Source organism: Nematostella vectensis, chromosome 12 (assembly GCF_932526225.1).
Source record: "Nematostella vectensis chromosome 12, jaNemVect1.1, whole genome shotgun sequence".
Classification (NCBI taxonomy): Eukaryota; Metazoa; Cnidaria; class Anthozoa; order Actiniaria; family Edwardsiidae; genus Nematostella; species Nematostella vectensis.
The window spans coordinates 8,589,748-8,608,138 of record NC_064045.1 but is presented as its reverse complement, the minus strand read 5'-3'; the positions used below and the strand labels follow the sequence as shown (position 1 = coordinate 8,608,138).

General features: G+C 44.7%; 1 protein-coding gene across 2 annotated transcripts in view; it reads right to left on the bottom strand.

Moving 5' to 3' along the window:
• Positions 1-18,391, bottom strand: part of LOC5511714 (DNA topoisomerase 3-alpha) — a 27,916-nt gene extending 9,525 nt beyond the window's left edge. The window contains exons 1-14 of one of the 2 annotated variants that reach the window (XM_048719718.1): positions 18,034-18,391; positions 17,496-17,555; positions 17,210-17,283; positions 16,962-17,037; positions 16,332-16,440; positions 15,731-15,782; positions 15,499-15,590; positions 15,012-15,133; positions 9,867-9,915; positions 8,973-9,018; positions 8,532-8,586; positions 8,378-8,452; positions 8,224-8,306; positions 1,587-1,684 (exon numbers count right to left, since the gene is read on the bottom strand). In XM_048719718.1, the coding sequence (XP_048575675.1) occupies positions 1,587-1,684; positions 8,224-8,306; positions 8,378-8,452; positions 8,532-8,586; positions 8,973-9,018; positions 9,867-9,915; positions 15,012-15,133; positions 15,499-15,590; positions 15,731-15,782; positions 16,332-16,440; positions 16,962-17,037; positions 17,210-17,283; positions 17,496-17,555; positions 18,034-18,114 (1,072 nt within the window). In that variant the 5' untranslated portion in view covers positions 18,115-18,391. The remainder of the gene's footprint in view (positions 1-1,586; positions 1,685-8,223; positions 8,307-8,377; positions 8,453-8,531; positions 8,587-8,972; positions 9,019-9,866; positions 9,916-15,011; positions 15,134-15,498; positions 15,591-15,730; positions 15,783-16,331; positions 16,441-16,961; positions 17,038-17,209; positions 17,284-17,495; positions 17,556-18,033) is intronic. The other variant, XM_048719719.1, reaches the window with a different exon arrangement.

Below are 18,391 nucleotides of genomic sequence, written 5' to 3'. Positions count from 1 at the left end.
CTGGCTATAGTACCATCACAGAATATCTCCTGGCTATAGTACCATCACAGAATATCTCCTGGCTATAGTACCATCACAGAATATCTCCTGGCTATAGTACAATCATGGAATATCTCATGGCTATAGTACCATCACAGAATATTCTCTGGCTATAGTACCATCACAGAATATCTCCTGGCTATAGTACCATCACAATACCCCCTGTCTATAGTACCATCACAATACCCCCTGGCTATAGTACCATCTCGGAATACTTCCTGCCTATAGAACCATCACGGAATATCTCCTGGCTATTGTACCATCACAGAATATCTCCTGGCTATATTACCATCACAATACCCCCTGGCTATAGTACCATCACGGAATACCCCCTGGCTATAGTACCATCACAGAATATCTCCTGGCTATAGTACCATCACAGAATATCTCCTGGCTATAGTACCATCACGGAATATCTCCTGGCTATAGTACCATCACAGAATACCCCCTGGCTATAGTACCATCACAGAATATCTCCTGGCTATAGTACCATCACAGAATATCTCCTGGCTATAGTACCATCACAGAATATCTCCTGGCTATAGTACCATCACGGAATATCTCCTGGTTATAGTACCATCACAGAATATCTCCTGGCTTACCATCACAGAATATCTCCTGTGTAGTACCATCACAGAATATCTCCTGGCTATAGTATCATCACAGAATATCTCCTGGCTATAGTACCATCACAGAATACTCCCTGGCTATAGTACCATCATGGAATATCTCCTGGCTATAGTACCATCACAGAATACCCCCTGGCTATAGTACCATCACAGAATATCTCCTGGCTATAGTACCATCACTGAATATCTCCTGGCTATAGTACCATCACAGAATACCCCCTGGCTATAGTACCATCACAGAATATCTCCTGGCTATAGTACCATCACGGAATATCTCCTGGCTATAGTACCATCACAGAATACCCCCTGGCTATAGTACCATCACAGAATATCTCCTGGCTATAGTACCATCACAGAATATCTCCTGGCTATAGTACCATCACAGAATATCTCCTGGCTATAGTACCATCACGGAATATCTCCTGGTTATAGTACCATCACAGAATATCTCCTGGCTTACCATCACAGAATATCTCCTGTGTAGTACCATCACAGAATATCTCCTGGCTATAGTATCATCACAGAATATCTCCTGGCTATAGTACCATCACAGAATACTCCCTGGCTATAGTACCATCATGGAATATCTCCTGGCTATAGTACCATCACAGAATACCCCCTGGCTATAGTACCATCACAGAATATCTCCTGGCTATAGTACCATCACTGAATATCTCCTGGCTATAGTACCATCACAGAATACCCCCTGGCTATAGTACCATCACAGAATATCTCCTGGCTATAGTACCATCACAGAATACCCCCTGGCTATAGTACCATCACAGAATATCTCCTGGCTATAGTACCATCACAAAATATCTCCTGGCTATAGTACCATCACAGAATATCTCCTGGCTATAGTACCACCACGGAATACTCCCTGGCTATAGCACCATCATGGAATGCTGATCAAATTACCTCCCCAGTTTGCATCCTGGACTTGCTTCTCCACCAGTTCAGCCAGGTTAAGCGAGGATGGAAACATATTGGTCTCTGTTCGAGGATAACTAATAAACCTGTAGCAGATGAATATAAAAAGCTGCTTTGCAAATTCCAGCAAAATACCAAGTTATAAAAAGCTTCCATCACCGTATTTGGATAAGTAATACTATATCTACTGAACATCCTAATTAAAGCACAAGAATTTGGCTGATGTCCAGGGTAGAGTCATGGTGCATCATACAACTTATCACTACATATTTTGCTAGTTGGTCTTGTTGTTTGCCTTGTATGCCTGGTTTGTCTGGTGTGCATGGTATGTCTGGTTTATGTGGTTTGTCTTGTGTGCATGGTCTGTCTGGTTTATATGGTTTGTCTGGTGTGCATGGTATGTCTGGTTTAGATGGTTCGTCTGGTGTGCATGGTCTGTCTGGTTTATATGGTTTGTCTGGTGTGCATGGTATGTCTGGTTTAGGTGGTTCGTCTTGTGTGCATGGTATGTCTGGTTTAGGTGGTTCGTCTGGTGTGCATGGTATGTCTGGTTTATATGGTTTGTCTGGTGTGCATGGTATGTCTGGTTTATATGGTTTGTCTGGTGTGCATGGTATGTCTGGTTTATGTGGTTTGTCTGGTGTGCATGGTATGTCTGGTTTATGTGGTTTGTCTGGTGTGCATGGTATGTCTGGTTTATGTGGTTTGTCTGGTGTGCATGGTTTGTCTGGTTTAGGTGGTTCGTCTGGTGTGCATGGTATGTCTGGTTTATATGGTTTGTCAGGTGTGCATGGTATGTCTGGTTTATATGGTTTGTCTGGTGTGCATGGTATGTCTGGTTTAGGTGGTTCGTCTGGTGTGCATGGTATGTCTGGTTTATATGGTTTGTCTGGTGTGCATGGTATGTCTGGTTTATATGGTTTGTCTGGTGTGCATGGTATGTCGGGTTTAGGTGTTTGTCTGGTGTGCATGGTATGTCTGGTTTATGTGGTTTGTCTGGTTTGCATGGTATGTCTGGTTTATGTGGTTTGTCTGGTGTGCATGGTATGTCTGGTTTATGTGGTTTGTCTGGTGTGCATGGTATGTCTGGTTTATGTGGTTTGTCTGGTGTGCATGGTATGTCTGGTTTAGGTGGTTTGTCTGGTGTGCATGGTATGTCTGGTTTATGTGGTTTGTCTGGTGTGCATGGTATGTCTGGTTTATGTGGTTTGTCTGGTGTGCATGGTATGTCTGGTTTAGATGGTTTGTCTGGTTTGCATGGTTTGTCTGGTTTATGTGGTTTGTCTGGTGTGCATGGTATGTCTGGTTTATGTGGTTTGTCTGGTGTGCATGGTATGTCTGGTTTAGGTGGTTTGTCTGGTGTGCATGGTATGTCTGGTTTATATGGTTTGTCTGGTGTGCATGGTATGTCTGGTTTAGGTGGTTCGTCTGGTGTGCATGGTATGTCTGGTTTATGTGGTTCGTCTGGTGTGCATGGTATGTCTGGTTTATGTGGTTTGTCTGGTGTGCATGGTATGTCTGGTTTATGTGGTTTGTCTGGTGTGCATGGTATGTCTGGTTTAGGTGGTTTGTCTGGTGTGCATGGTATGTCTGGTTTATGTGGTTTGTCTGGTGTGCATGGTATGTCTGGTTTATGTGGTTTGTCTGGTGTGCATGGTATGTCTGGTTTATGTGGTTTGTCTGGTGTGCATGGTATGTCTGGTTTATGTGGTTCGTCTGGTGTGCATGGTATGTCTGGTTTAGGTGGTTTGTCTGGTGTGTATGGTATGTCTGGTTTAGGTGGTTTGTCTGGTGTGTATGGTATGTCTGGTTTAGGTGGTTTGTCTGGTGTGCATGGTATGTCTGGTTTATATGGTTTGTCTGGTGTGCATGGTTTGTCTGGTTTATGTGGTTTGTCTGGTGTGCATGGTATGTCTGGTTTAGGTGGTTCGTCTGGTGTGCATGGTATGTCTGGTTTAGGTGGTTTGTCTGGTTTGCATGGTATGTCTGGTTTATGTGGTTTGTCTGGTGTGCATGGTATGTCTGGTTTAGGTGGTTTGTCTTGTGTGCATGGTATGTCTGGTTTATGTGGTTTGTCTGGTGTGCATGGTATGTCTGGTTTATGTGGTTTGTCTGGTGTGCATGGTATGTCTGGTTTAGGTGGTTTGTCTGGTGTGCATGGTTTGTCTGGTTTAGGTGGTTCGTCTGGTTTGCATGGTTTGTCTGGTTTATGTGGTTTGTCTGGTGTGCATGGTTTGTCTGGTTTATATGGTTTGTCTGGTGTGCATGGTATGTCTGGTTTATATGGTTCATCTGGTGTGCATGGTATGTCTGGTTTAGGTGGTTCGTCTGGTGTACATGGTATGTCTGGTTTATGTGGTTCGTCTGGTGTGCATGGTATGTCTGGTTTATATGGTTTGTCTGGTGTGCATGCTATGTCTGGTTTATGTGGTTTGTATGGTGTCCATGGTATGTCTGGTTAAGGTGGTTTGTCTGGTGTGCATGGTATGTCTGGTTTATGTGGTTTGTCTTGTGTGCATGGTATGTCTGGTTTATGTGGTTTGTCTGGTGTGCATGGTATGTCTGGTTTATATGGTTTGTCTGGTGTACATGGTATGTCTGGTTTAGGTGGTTTGTCTGGTGTGCATGGTATGTCTGGTTTATATGGTTTGTCTGGTGTGCATGGTATGTCTGGTTTATGTGGTTTGTCTGGTTTGCATGGTATGTCTGGTTTATGTGGTTTGTCTGGTGTGCATGGTATGTCTGGTTTATATGGTTTGTCTGGTGTGCATGGTATGTCCGGTTTATATGGTTTGTCTGGTGTGCATGGTATGTCCGGTTTATATGGTTCGTCTGGTGTGCATGGTATGTCTGGTTTATATGGTTTGTCTGGTGTGCATGGTATGTCTGGTTTATGTGGTTTGTCTGGTGTGCATGGTATGTCTGGTTTATGTGGTTTGTCTGGTGTGCATGGTATGTCTGGTTTATGTGGTTTGTCTGGTGTGCATGGTATGTCTGGTTTATGTGGTTTGTCTGGTGTGCATGGTTTGTCTGGTTTAGGTGGTTCGTCTGGTGTGCATGGTATGTCTGGTTTATATGGTTTGTCTGGTGTGCATGGTATGTCTGGTTTAGGTGGTTTGTCTGGTGTGCATGGTATGTCTGGTTTAGGTGGTTCGTCTGGTGTGCATGGTATGTCTGGTTTATATGGTTTGTCTGGTTTGCATGGTATGTCTGGTTTATGTGGTTTGTCTGGTGTGCATGGTATGTCTGGTTTATATGGTTTGTCTGGTGTGCATGGTATGTCCGGTTTATATGGTTTGTCTGGTGTGCATGGTATGTCCGGTTTATATGGTTCGTCTGGTGTGCATGGTATGTCTGGTTTATGTGGTTTGTCTGGTGTGCATGGTATGTCTGGTTTATGTGGTTTGTCTGGTGTGCATGGTATGTCTGGTTTATGTGGTTTGTCTGGTGTGCATGGTTTGTCTGGTTTAGGTGGTTCGTCTGGTGTGCATGGTATGTCTGGTTTATATGGTTTGTCTGGTGTGCATGGTATGTCTGGTTTAGGTGGTTTGTCTGGTGTGCATGGTATGTCTGGTTTAGGTGGTTCGTCTGGTGTGCATGGTATGTCTGGTTTATATGGTTTGTCTGGTGTGCATGGTATGTCTGGTTTAGGTGGTTTGTCTGGTGTACATGGTATGTCTGGTTTATGTGGTTTGTCTGGTGTGCATGGTATGTCTGGTTTATATGGTTTGTCTGGTGTGCATGGTATGTCTGGTTTATGTGGTTTGTCTGGTGTGCATGGTATGTCTGGTTTATGTGGTTTGTCTGGTGTGCATGGTATGTCTGGTTTATGTGGTTTGTCTGGTGTGCATGGTATGTCTGGTTTATGTGGTTTGTCTGGTGTGCATGGTTTGTCTGGTTTAGGTGGTTCGCCGGGTGTGCATGGTATGTCTGGTTTATATGGTTTGTCTGGTGTGCATGGTATGTCTGGTTTAGGTGGTTTGTCTGGTGTGCATGGTATGTCTGGTTTAGGTGGTTCGTCTGGTGTGCATGGTATGTCTGGTTTATATGGTTTGTCTGGTGTGCATGGTATGTCTGGTTTAGGTGGTTTGTCTGGTGTACATGGTATGTCTGGTTTATGTGGTTTGTCTGGTGTGCATGGTATGTCTGGTTTATGTGGTTTGTCTGGTGTGCATGGTATGTCTGGTTTATATGGTTTGTCTGGTGTGCATGGTATGTCTGGTTTATATGGTTTGTCTGGTGTGCATGGTATGTCTGGTTTAGGTGGTTCGTCTGGTGTGCATGGTATGTCTGGTTTATATGGTTTGTCTGGTGTGCATGGTATGTCTGGTTTATATGGTTTGTCTGGTGTGCATGGTATGTCTGGTTTAGGTGGTTTGTCTGGTGTGCATGGTATGTCTGGTTTATGTGGCTTGTCTGGTGTGCATGGTATGTCTGGTTTATGTGGTTTGTCTGGTGTGCATGGTTTGTCTGGTTTAGGTGGTTTGTCTGGTGTGCATGGTATGTCTGGTTTAGGTGGTTCGTCTGGTGTGCATGGTATGTCTGGTTTAGGTGGTTCGTCTGGTGTGCATGGTATGTCTGGTTTATGTGGTTCGTCTGGTGTGCATGGTATGTCTGGTTTATGTGGTTCGTCTGGTGTGCATGGTATGTCTGGTTTATATGGTTTGTCTGGTGTGCATGGTATGTCTGGTTTAGGTGGTTCGTCTGGTGTGCATGGTATGTCTGGTTTAGGTGGTTCGTCTGGTGTGCATGGTATGTCTGGTTTATGTGGTTCGTCTGGTGTGCATGGTATGTCTGGTTTATGTGGTTTGTCTGGTGTGCATGGTATGTCTGGTTTATATGGTTTGTCTGGTGTGCATGGTATGTCTGGTTTATGTGGTTTGTCTGGTGTGCATGGTGTGTCTGGTTTAGGTGGTTTGTCTGGTGTGCATGGTATGTCTGGCTTATGTGGTTCGTCTGGTGTGCATGGTATGTCTGGTTTATGTGGTTTGTCTGGTGTGCATGGTATGTCTGGTTTATGTGGTTTGTCTGGTGTGCATGGTGTGTCTGGTTTATATGGTTTGTCTGGTGTGCATGGTATGTCTGGTTTATGTGGTTCGTCTGGTGTGCATGGTGTGTCTGGTTTAGGTGGTTTGTCTGGTGTGCATGGTATGTCTGGTTTATGTGGTTCGTCTGGTGTGCATGGTGTGTCTGGTTTAGGTGGTTTGTCTGGTGTGCATGGTATGTCTGGTTTATGTGGTTCGTCTGGTGTGCATGGTATGTCTGGTTTATGTGGTTTGTCTGGTGTGCATGGTATGTCTGGTTTATATGGTTTGTCTGGTGTGCATGGTATGTCTGGTTTATGTGGTTCGTCTGGTGTGCATGGTATGTCTGGTTTAGGTGTTTGTCTGGTGTGCATGGTATGTCTGGTTTATGTGGTTTGTCTGGTGTGCATGGTATGTCTGGTTTATGTGGTTTGTCTGGTGTGCATGGTTTGTCTGGTTTATGTGATTTGTCTGGTGTGCATGGTATGTCTGGTTTATGTGGTTTGTCTGGTGTGCATGGTATGTCTGGTTTATGTGGTTTGTCTGGTGTGCATGGTATGTCTGGTTTAGGTGGTTTGTCTGGTGTGCATGGTTTGTCTGGTTTATGTGGTTTGTCTGGTGTGCATGGTATGTCTGGTTTATATGGTTCGTCTGGTGTGCATGGTATGTCTGGTTTATGTGGTTCATCTGGTGTGCATGGTATGTCCGGTTTATGTGGTTCGTCTGGTGTGCATGGTCTGTCTGGTTTATATGGTTCGTCTGGTGTGCATGGTATGTCTGGTTTATGTGGTTCGTCTGGTGTGCATGGTATGTCTGGTTTATGTGGTTTGTCTGGTGTGCATGGTATGCCTGGTTTAGGTGGTTCGTCTGGTGTGCTTGGGATGTTTGGTTTGTGTAGTTCACCTAATTTACGTGGTTCGTCTAGTTTGCCTGGTACCTATATTGGTTTGCCTAGTTTGTGTGGTTCATGTGGCATGTTTACTTTACGTAGTTCACCTGATTTGTGTGGTTCATCTGGTTTACTTAGTATGTTTGCTTTGTGCATTTTTTTTTGGTTCGTCTGGTATGTTTTTTTCAACTGATTACGTGGTTCATCAGGTTTGCCTGATATTTTTGGTTTGTGTAGTTCGTTTGGTTTGTCTGGTATGTTGGGTTCTTCTGGTTTGTAGTTATTTTGAAGTTTAATCACATAATTTTCTTTCTAATGTTGAATAAAAACAATAACAAAGGTGTGGCTGGCAAGGGGTCCCTTAAGAATAATAATATAGTTTTATGGTAATATAACAATATAGTTGATGTTCGTGGGCGTAAATATGTTTTGGGCCGGACTCTAGCTCATTTTAGCCCAAGCGCTTCTTCCATTTTTTTAAGCTCCTCCTCATCGAGCTGAGAAGATTGTGAGTCGTGTTCAGCCATGTTTTCCTGATTGTTTTTTGGTAGTTGTCAAAACACAACCAAACACGGCAAACATTGCGACAAGCTGTTTGAATTAATTGCGGGAATTTCTGCTTCCTTCTGATTGGCTCGCTGCAATTTTCTCGCCCTCTCATTGGCTTATATGCCACAATGCTCGCCGAAGTTATAATAATAGTTTTTTTTACCCTTGTGTGTAGAGCTTCTCTGCAATCTTCATGGTTTCTTTTGCATTGATATGAAGCTTCCGTGATGCAAGCTTCTCAAGCTCCTACAAGAGACAGGAGTAAAAAATATCAGGAATAGTATAGAGTAGGGGATACCCTCAGCAAGAGATCATACCACAGTGTCCAGTGGTAGTGGTCGCCACTTGCTTTTCGGCCGCGAAGATGTACTCAGCACCTTAGCAGTAGGGCTCTACAACATAATTACATAATACGTATTTTATACAAACAGAGAGAGCTTTAAACACAAATGATGTTATACATACACTTACCTCTAGACACATTTGGTAGAGGATAAGACAAGGCAATCGATGGAATAACCGGCCTCTGTTAAAGGACAAGAAAACAGGACATAGTAAAAGTATTGTAAGAACTGTCGGGAGGCTATAGCACTGTGTCAAAGCTTGGTGGCCTAGCATGTTAGCTTGTTGGCTTTTCAAGCTGTGTCCCAGGTTTGTAGAGTAGTTGACAAACCCGTACAGTCTCTGGACTCCTTTGACATCTTGGCTCTGGCTTGGGACTTTTATGAGTTCAGGCCATCAGAAGATTGTCACAAGTGATTTGAAGTCTTTTCTCGTGTTACAAAAGGGTGTAAAATAACAACTGGGGATGCAATAAACCTTTGTGACAGTGCTTATTAACAACACACACTTGATTTGGAGCTTCTCTCTGCCTTCTGCACCAGCATGGTGGAGAAAAATAAACATACCCACCTTTTCCAGACAAAGTCTACTTGACCATCTGGTGTCTCATGGGAAACTACAAAGGATATAAATAGAGTTGCTCAATAAAAGGTGATATTTACAAAACAGAAACGTTTACCATCACCATCATCACCACCATGACCATGACCATGACCATGACCATGACCATGACCGTCACCATGACCATGACCATGACCATGACCATGACCACGACCATGACCATGACCGTCACCGTCACCATGACCATCACCATGACCATGACCATGACCATCACCATGACCATCACCGTCACCATGACCATCACCGTCACCATGACCATCACCGTCACCATGACCATCACCGTCACCATGACCATGACCATGACCATGACCATGACCGTCACCGTCACCATGACCATCACCATGACCATGACCATGACCATCACCATGACCATCACCGTCACCATGACCATGACCGTCACCATGACCGTCACCATGACCATGACCATGACCATGACCATGACCATGACCGTCACCGTCACCATGACCATCACCATGACCATGACCATGACCATCACCATGACCATCACCGTCACCATGACCATCACCGTCACCATGACCATCACCGTCACCATGACCATGACCATGACCATGACCGTCACCGTCACCATGACCATCACCATGACCATGACCATGACCATCACCGTCACCATGACCATGACCATGACCATGACCATGACCATGACCATGACCATCACCACCACCATGACCATGACCATCACCATGAGCATGACCGTCACTGTCACCATCAATTAAAAATAATATTTACAAAACAGATAAGTTTAAACTGTTTTCCTTATTGCCGACTCACTCACTCACTCTTTTACTGTTACTGTATGTTATATGTCGAGTAGCTGATTCTAACCTTTGATTTTGAAGAACTGTTCCGGCACAAACTGTTGAACCTGTTTATACTAAAAAAAAAAAAAAGAAAATCAAAGATCTCTATATTGAGATAAAAAAAGAGAAGAACAAATTATTGGGCATTTATAATCACTACAACTGTGCTAGCCAACAAAGGTGCACAAGTACCCCTAGATGAGGTGCACAAGTACCCCTAGATGAGGCGCACAAGTACCCCTAGATGAGGTGCACAAGTACCCCTAGATGAGGCGCACAAGTACCCCTAGATGAGGCGCACAAGTACCCCTAGATGAGGTGAACAAGTACCCCTAGATGAGGTGCACAAGTACCCCTAGATGAGGTGCACAAGTACCCCTAGATGAGGTGCACAAGTACCCCTAGATGAGGTGCACAAGTACCCCTAGATGAGGTGCACAAGTACCCCTAGATGAGGCGCACAAGTACCCCTAGATGAGGTGCACAAGTACCCCTAGATGAGGTGCACAAGTACCCCTAGATGAGGTGAACAAGTACCCCTAGATGAGGCGCACAAGTACCCCTAGATGAGGTGCACAAGTACCCCTAGATGAGGCGCACAAGTACCCCTAGATGAGGCGCACAAGTACCCCTAGATGAGGTGCACAAGTACCCCTAGATGAGGCGCACAAGTACCCCTAGATGAGGTGCACAAGTACCCCTAGATGAGGTGCACAAGTACCCCTAGATGAGGTGAACAAATACCCCTAGATGAGGCGCACAAGTACCCCTAGATGAGGCGCACAAGTACCTCTAGATGAGGTGCACAAGTACCCCTAGATGAGGTGCACAAGTACCCCTAGATGAGGTGCACAAGTACCCCTAGATGAGGTGAACAAGTACCCCTAGATGAGGTGAACAAGTACCCCTAGATGAGGCGCACAAGTACCCCTAGATGAGGTGCACAAGTACCCCTAGATGAGGTGCACAAGTACCCCTAGATGAGGTGCACAAGTACCCCTAGATGAGGTGCACAAGTACCCCTAGATGAGGTGCACAAGTACCCCTAGATGAGGTGCACAAGTACCCCTAGATGAGGTGCACAAGTACCCCTAGATGAGGTGCACAAGTACCCCTAGATGAGGTGCACAAGTACCCCTAGATGAGGTGCACAAGTACCCCTAGATGAGGTGCACAAGTACCCCTAGATGAGGTGCACAAGTACCCCTAGATGAGGTGCACAAGTACCCCTAGATGAAGTGCACAAGTACCCCTAGATAAGGTGCACAAGTACCCCTAGATGAGGTGCACAAGTACCCCTAGATGAGGTGCACAAGTACCCCTAGATGAGGTGCACAAGTACCCCTAGATGAGGCGCACAAGTACCCCTAGATGAGGTGCACAAGTACCCCTAGATGAGGTGCACAAGTACCCCTAGATGAGGTGCACAAGTACCCCTAGATGAGGTGCACAAGTACCCCTAGATGAGGTGCACAAGTACCCCTAGATGAGGTGCACAAGTACCCCTAGATGAGGTGCACAAGTACCCCTAGATGAGGCGCACAAGTACCCCTAGATGAGGCGCACAAGTACCCCTAGATGAGGTGAACAAGTACCCCTAGATGAGGTGCACAAGTACCCCTAGATGAGGCGCACAAGTACCCCTAGATAAGGTGCACAAGTACCCCTAGATGAGGTGCACAAGTACCCCTAGATGAGGTGCACAAGTACCCCTAGATGAGGTGAACAAGTACCCCTAGATGAGGCGCACAAGTACCCCTAGATGAGGTGCACAAGTACCCCTAGATAAGGTGCACAAGTACCCCTAGATGAGGTGCACAAGTACCCCTACATGAGGCGCACAAGTACCCCTAGATGAGGCGCACAAGTACCCCTAGATGAGGTGAACAAGTACCCCTAGATGAGGTGCACAAGTACCCCTAGATGAGGCGCACAAGTACCCCTAGATGAGGTGCACAAGTACCCCTAGATGAGGTGCACAAGTACCCCTAGATGAGGCGCACAAGTACCCCTAGATGAGGTGCACAAGTACCCCTAGATGAGGTGAACAAGTACCCCTAGATGAGGCGCACAAGTACCCCTAGATGAGGTGCACAAGTACCCCTAGATGAGGTGCACAAGTACCCCTAGATGAGGTGCACAAGTACCCCTAGATGAGGTACACAAGTACCCCTAGATGAGGCGCACAAGTACCCCTAGATGAGGCGCACAAGTACCCCTAGATGAGGTGCACAAGTACCCCTAGATGAGGTGCACAAGTACCCCTAGATGAGGTGCACAAGTACCCCTAGATGAGGTGCACAAGTACCTCTAGATGAGGCGCACAAGTACCCCTAGATGAGGCGCACAAGTACCCCTAGATGAGGCGCACAAGTACCCCTAGATGAGGCGCACAAGTACCCCTAGATGAGGTGCACAAGTACCCCTAGATGAGGTGCACAAGTACCCCTAGATGAGGTGCACAAGTACCTCTAGATGAGGCGCACAAGTACCCCTAGATGAGGCGCACAAGTACCCCTAGATGAGGCGCACAAGTACCCCTAGATGGGGTGCACAAGTACCCCTAGATGAGGTGCACAAGTACCCCTAGATAAGGTGCACAAGTACCCCTAGATGAGGTGAACAAGTACCCCTAGATGAGGTGAACAAGTACCCCTAGATGAGGTGCACAAGTACCCCTAGATGGGGTGCACAAGTACCCCTAGATGAGGTGCACAAGTACCCCTAGATGAAGTACCCCTAGATGAGGTGATTGAACAGTGCACAAGTACCCCTAGATGAGGTACACAAGTACCCTTAGATGAGGCGCACAAGTACCCCTAGATGAGGCGCACAAGTACCCCTAGATGAGGCGCACAAGTACCCCTAGATGAGGTGCACAAGTACCCCTAGATGGGGTGCACAAGTACCCCTAGATGAGGCGCACAAGTACCCCTAGATGAGGTGCACAAGTACCCCTAGATGAGGTGCACAAGTACCCCTAGATGAGGCGCACAAGTACCCCTAGATGAGGCGCACAAGTACCCCTAGATGAGGTGCACAAGTACCCCTAGATGAGGTGCACAAGTACCCCTAGATGAGGTGCACAAGTACCCCTAGATGAGGTGCACAAGTACCCCTAGATGAGGTGCACAAGTACCCCTAGATGAGGTGCACAAGTACCCCTAGATGAGGCGCACAAGTACCCCTAGATGAGGAGCACAAGTACCCCTAGATGAGGCGCACAAGTACCCCTAGATGAGGCGCACAAGTACCCCTAGATGAGGTGCACAAGTACCCCTAGATGAGGTGCACAAGTACCCCTAGATGAGGTGCACAAGTACCCCTAGATGAGGTGCACAAGTACCCCTAGATGAGGTGCACAAGTACCCCTAGATGAGGTGCACAAGTACCCCTAGATGAGGTGCACAAGTACCCCTAGATGAAGTACCCCTAGATGAGGTGAACAAGTACCCCTAGATGAGGTGCACAAGTACCCCTAGATGAAGTACCCCTAGATGAGGTGCACAAGTACCCCTAGATGAGGTGCACAAGTACCCCTAGATGAGGTGCACAAGTACCCCTAGATGAAGTACCCCTAGATGAGGTGCACAAGTACCCCTAGATGAGGCGCACAAGTACCCCTAGATGAGGTGCACAAGTACCCCTAGATGAGGTGCACAAGTACCCCTAGATGAGGTGCACAAGTACCCCTAGATGAGGTGCACAAGTACCCCTAGATGGGGTGCACAAGTACCCCTAGATGAGGCGCACAAGTACCCCTAGATGAGGTGCACAAGTACCCCTAGATGAGGTGCACAAGTACCCCTAGATGAGGTGCACAAGTACCCCTAGATGAGGCGCACAAGTACCCCTAGATGAGGTGCACAAGTACCCCTAGATGAGGTGCACAAGTACCCCTAGATGAGGTGCACAAGTACCCCTAGATGAGGTGCACAAGTACCCCTAGATGAGGTGCACAAGTACCCCTAGATGAGGTGCACAAGTACCCCTAGATGAGGCGCACAAGTACCCCTAGATGAGGAGCACAAGTACCCCTAGATGAGGCGCACAAGTACCCCTAGATGAGGCGCACAAGTACCCCTAGATGAGGTGCACAAGTACCCCTAGATGAGGTGCACAAGTACCCCTAGATGAGGTGCACAAGTACCCCTAGATGAGGTGCACAAGTACCCCTAGATGAGGTGCACAAGTACCCCTAGATGAAGTACCCCTAGATGAGGTGAACAAGTACCCCTAGATGAGGTGCACAAGTACCCCTAGATGAGGTGCACAAGTACCCCTAGATGAAGTACCCCTAGATGAGGTGCACAAGTACCCCTAGATGAGGTGCACAAGTACCCCTAGATGAGGTGCACAAGTACCCCTAGATGAAGTACCCCTAGATGAGGTGCACAAGTACCCCTAGATGAGGCGCACAAGTACCCCTAGATGAGGTGCACAAGTACCCCTAGATGAGGTGCACAAGTACCCCTAGATGAGGTGCACAAGTACCCCTAGATGAGGCGCACAAGTACCCCTAGATGAGGCGCTGCTGCAGCATCTGCTTGTTCACATACTACACTATACAGCCCCCTCTCTTTTGCTCCGATGGTGGGCTATTACTAAAAGCGTCTGCTACTCTTCTCTGTTTTCACAGAAGTGCAGTAAAACATATAATTTCAACCTTGTGTTATTTATTTATTTATTAAGGGATTACAGCAACAAAAACAGCATTTTATTGCTTTCACTTTTTTTTATTATTTTCAATGTATTTGTAGATTTCAATGGCAATCTTAGACACAATAAGATTCATCATCTTCTGGTCATAGACATGCAGTATGATGCAGAATAGGTGACTTGCACTAACCGAGCATTCAACTTTTTGAGTGGCAAAATCAAGCCAAAATATACTCAAAAATGACCGCAACCGTCATACCAGAGTAACGGAAAATGGTCTTTCAATTGAAAAAAAGGCCTTTCTGAAGAAGAAACTTCCTGGCTGATTCGTAAGCACTGAATAAGTCGCCATTTGTTGTTGTTATTCAGCTGCTAAAAGCCAAAGTGTATGTGAGTTTGCCACCCAAAAAGTCGTATGATTTCTTAGAGCATGCCATCTATTGGTGAAACCCCTCACAACTCTATTATTTTGGAGGCCAGTGTTATGAGGAATAAATGTTTATCAACTCACCCTCTCAACTACGAATCCAAGCGTTGGGAATTGGCAGCTGCCATAGCTGATGAGCTGGTCGCTAAGGAAACCAGGAAAGACTTTCTGTAGACGCAGTGTCTGGAATCTTGTGAAGGCTGCACCTATGATTAATGGAGGGTAACAGATATTACAGCTTCCATCTGCATTACCACCATTATTATGCCATTATAATCATTGCACCCAAAATATATACCCTGATTGATAATATCATTGCCATCAGTATCATCATCAATGTCTAATAGCTACAGTATTTCAAAATTTCAATAGTTAGTTATCCAAAACCACATCATCCCAACACTTACAACAACCAGCATGACCACCATTACTGGATCACCAACCTTACAATGACCATCATCATGATATCATGATCGTCACAATCATAACCATCTCTATCTCCATCATCACTATAACCGTCACCATCGCCATCATTATCATTGCACAGCATATTCCATTTTGGGACGCATACCTATCCTCAGGTCCAACTCCATCCTGACATCCACCGCTTCTGACTGGAGTCTGTCTGGGGCCACAAGGTTAGCACAAGCCCTCTGCACGGATCTGTAGTAAGAAGGACCACAAATACACTTCTCATCAAATCATCCAAGTCCAAAGCATATCCACCAGAATAGGGAGGGAGCAGATCCAAACAATAAAAGGGGGTAGGGAAGTACATAAATAGTTGATACATAAAAACTTACTGTGGCGTGATTTCAGAGAATCTTGCCCGGTAAACTTTGATTCTTGGGCAAACTAGGGAAATAAAAAATAATTATAATTTATAAGTGTAAAACCAGGATCTGCTGGGGGGATGTGTAATCATGCACAAAATGTAGCAATTTTTCAATAGCACAGACCATATATTTCAGCAGATTAATGTACATGCTCTCTTTCTACGGATCCACATCCTTAATTAATTATCATATTATTAATATAATAATTATGGCCATCCATGACACCTGTGAGCATGGTGTAAATATTATAGTCGTACACAAGATGACATGTGCAAGTATCCCTGGTCATTTCAACCTTTATTGCAATATTATGCCTGGTTACGCCATATGTACCTTAAGTGCAAGTATGCCTGGCCATGTCATAGGTAATTTTAGTGCAAGTACAGTATGCCTGGTCATTTTATAGGTACCTTTAGTGCACTATTATGCCTGGTAATGCCGTACATGTACCTTCAGTGCAAGTATGCCTGGTGATGTCATAGGTACCTGTAGTGCAAGTATGCCTGGTCATGTCATACTGTAGGTATTTCCAGCAAAAGTACAGTATGCCTGGTGAATTCAAAGGTACCTTTAGTGCATACGTCAATGATCTCATGTCCAATATTCTCTCCCTCACGATCACAGTCCGTCCAGATGATAAGAGCTTGGGAACCACGTACTTCACACTCAAGCGTTTTCTGCAATAAACACTACGTTATGACTAGAAAAACTACAGACAGCTGTAGTGAATAACTAGGTGGCATGACTAGAAAGACTACAGACAAGCTGTGAATAACTAGGTGGCATGACTAGAAAGACTACAGACAAGCTGTGAATAACTATTCATGGTAGACTAGTATAAACTACAGATAAGCTTAGAATAAGGTGGTGGCATTTTTAAATGTTAGCGCTTCTTTTGCTTTGATGAAGGTCTTACGCTTGAAACATCATAATAACTATTGTTTTCACATGTATTTCATGAAATACTAACAGTTACCAAGCTCCAGAGAACAGCCAATAAAAATTGAACCTGGGTCCAAAACTTAAAATAAGTAACTAAAAAAAACAAAAAAAAACATATAGTACAGACAACTGTACTATATTTCATTCCACACATGGATATGGTATATTACAATTTGAATTATGACATATGTATTGATGGACATTGATATCGTCCTACATTTTCCAGTTAGGTGAAGTGGTCCTTTACTTCTTGTACCTTAATTGGTAAGTAGTCTTCACCAACATTCTTGACTACAGGAGCATCAAACAGAGACAGAGGGCTGCAGCTACTCCTGGTGAGTTTTCAACACCAAAGCAAAATGGAACCATTTTCAATATTGGATTGTTCGTGATTTAAGTGGATTAATTTTATTACCGCAATGAACATCTTATTTTGCTATACGTCTTATTATCTTATTTGCTTACTATAGGCATGGTAAATTCCAGAGTTATCAAATAACCTACCATTTTCTATAAGCGATGGCAAATTCAAGGCTCATTAGATGCCCTGACACTGAGGTCATAACCATTCTTGCATTCTAAAAATACATAGAGTATGATACTGAAGCATTCAGCAAAATATAACACTCAATAATACAGTTAATAACATCAAGAAACAGAGGAGGAATACGTCAGAATATTTTAAAAAGAGTATAACAGCAATTAGCATAATATCACTCAATTATTACACATTCACTAAAATTAAAAAGCGTACAGAGGAAGATGTCGTGAATATGACAAATGTACTTACAGCATTCAGAATGTTAAAGTTGAATTCATAGATCTTATTAAATCTGGATTGTCCTTCACGCTGAAACCAATAGACCATAAAAAAATAAGTTATTTGACAACAGGGCCTCCCCCCCTCCCTGCAAATGATCAGAGCATCATGGTGCCATGACATTCCAGTTTCCCAACTGTGAGCTTAAAAAAACATTTAACAGGGCAGTGAGGGTTGCTCTCATGTTTTATGAGGATGTGCACTCCAACAGGATTTGACAACAATCTTTTTGCTCTTGTCCGATCTCAGAATTTCTCTAGTTAAGCACTCACATATAACCCCCCCCCAAAAAAAAAAATAATAAATAATAATAAACAAAGAAATAAACATTATTTGTCTGTCATTGATGTAGCTAGAGTGACCAAACGCATGCTACCAAAAGTGAAACATCATTATAATCTACCGCATAAAATCATAAAGATGGACATTACAAATTAATCAGACGAACCCCCCCCCCCAAAAAAAAAAAATAATAATAATATAAAAAACAGGCATTGCAAACTCTTACCCTAGTACATTGCCCACGAGACATGATTCGTGACAGTTCCTTAGCCGCATCGTTTTTCTCTGCGACGTTAAGCACCCTCATCGTCCAAGAGTTATAAAAGCAGACGATATTCAAGCAATCTCATCTCAACAACACTTTTCGAGTTTCCCGCGCTTTGGCTAACAGCTTCTCTGAGAGAATTGCTCTATTATTCAGTACAATACCCCGAGCTAATGGTTTTAGCAGTAAGAACAGCTAGTTATCATCTAACAAAACTCGTAAAGGCACACATTTCGTTAGAGAGAAAACACAAGTATGTATGTAATTAGTGCGTTAGTCGCCGCCATGTTGATGTGCACGCCGCAAGGTGTCATGGGAG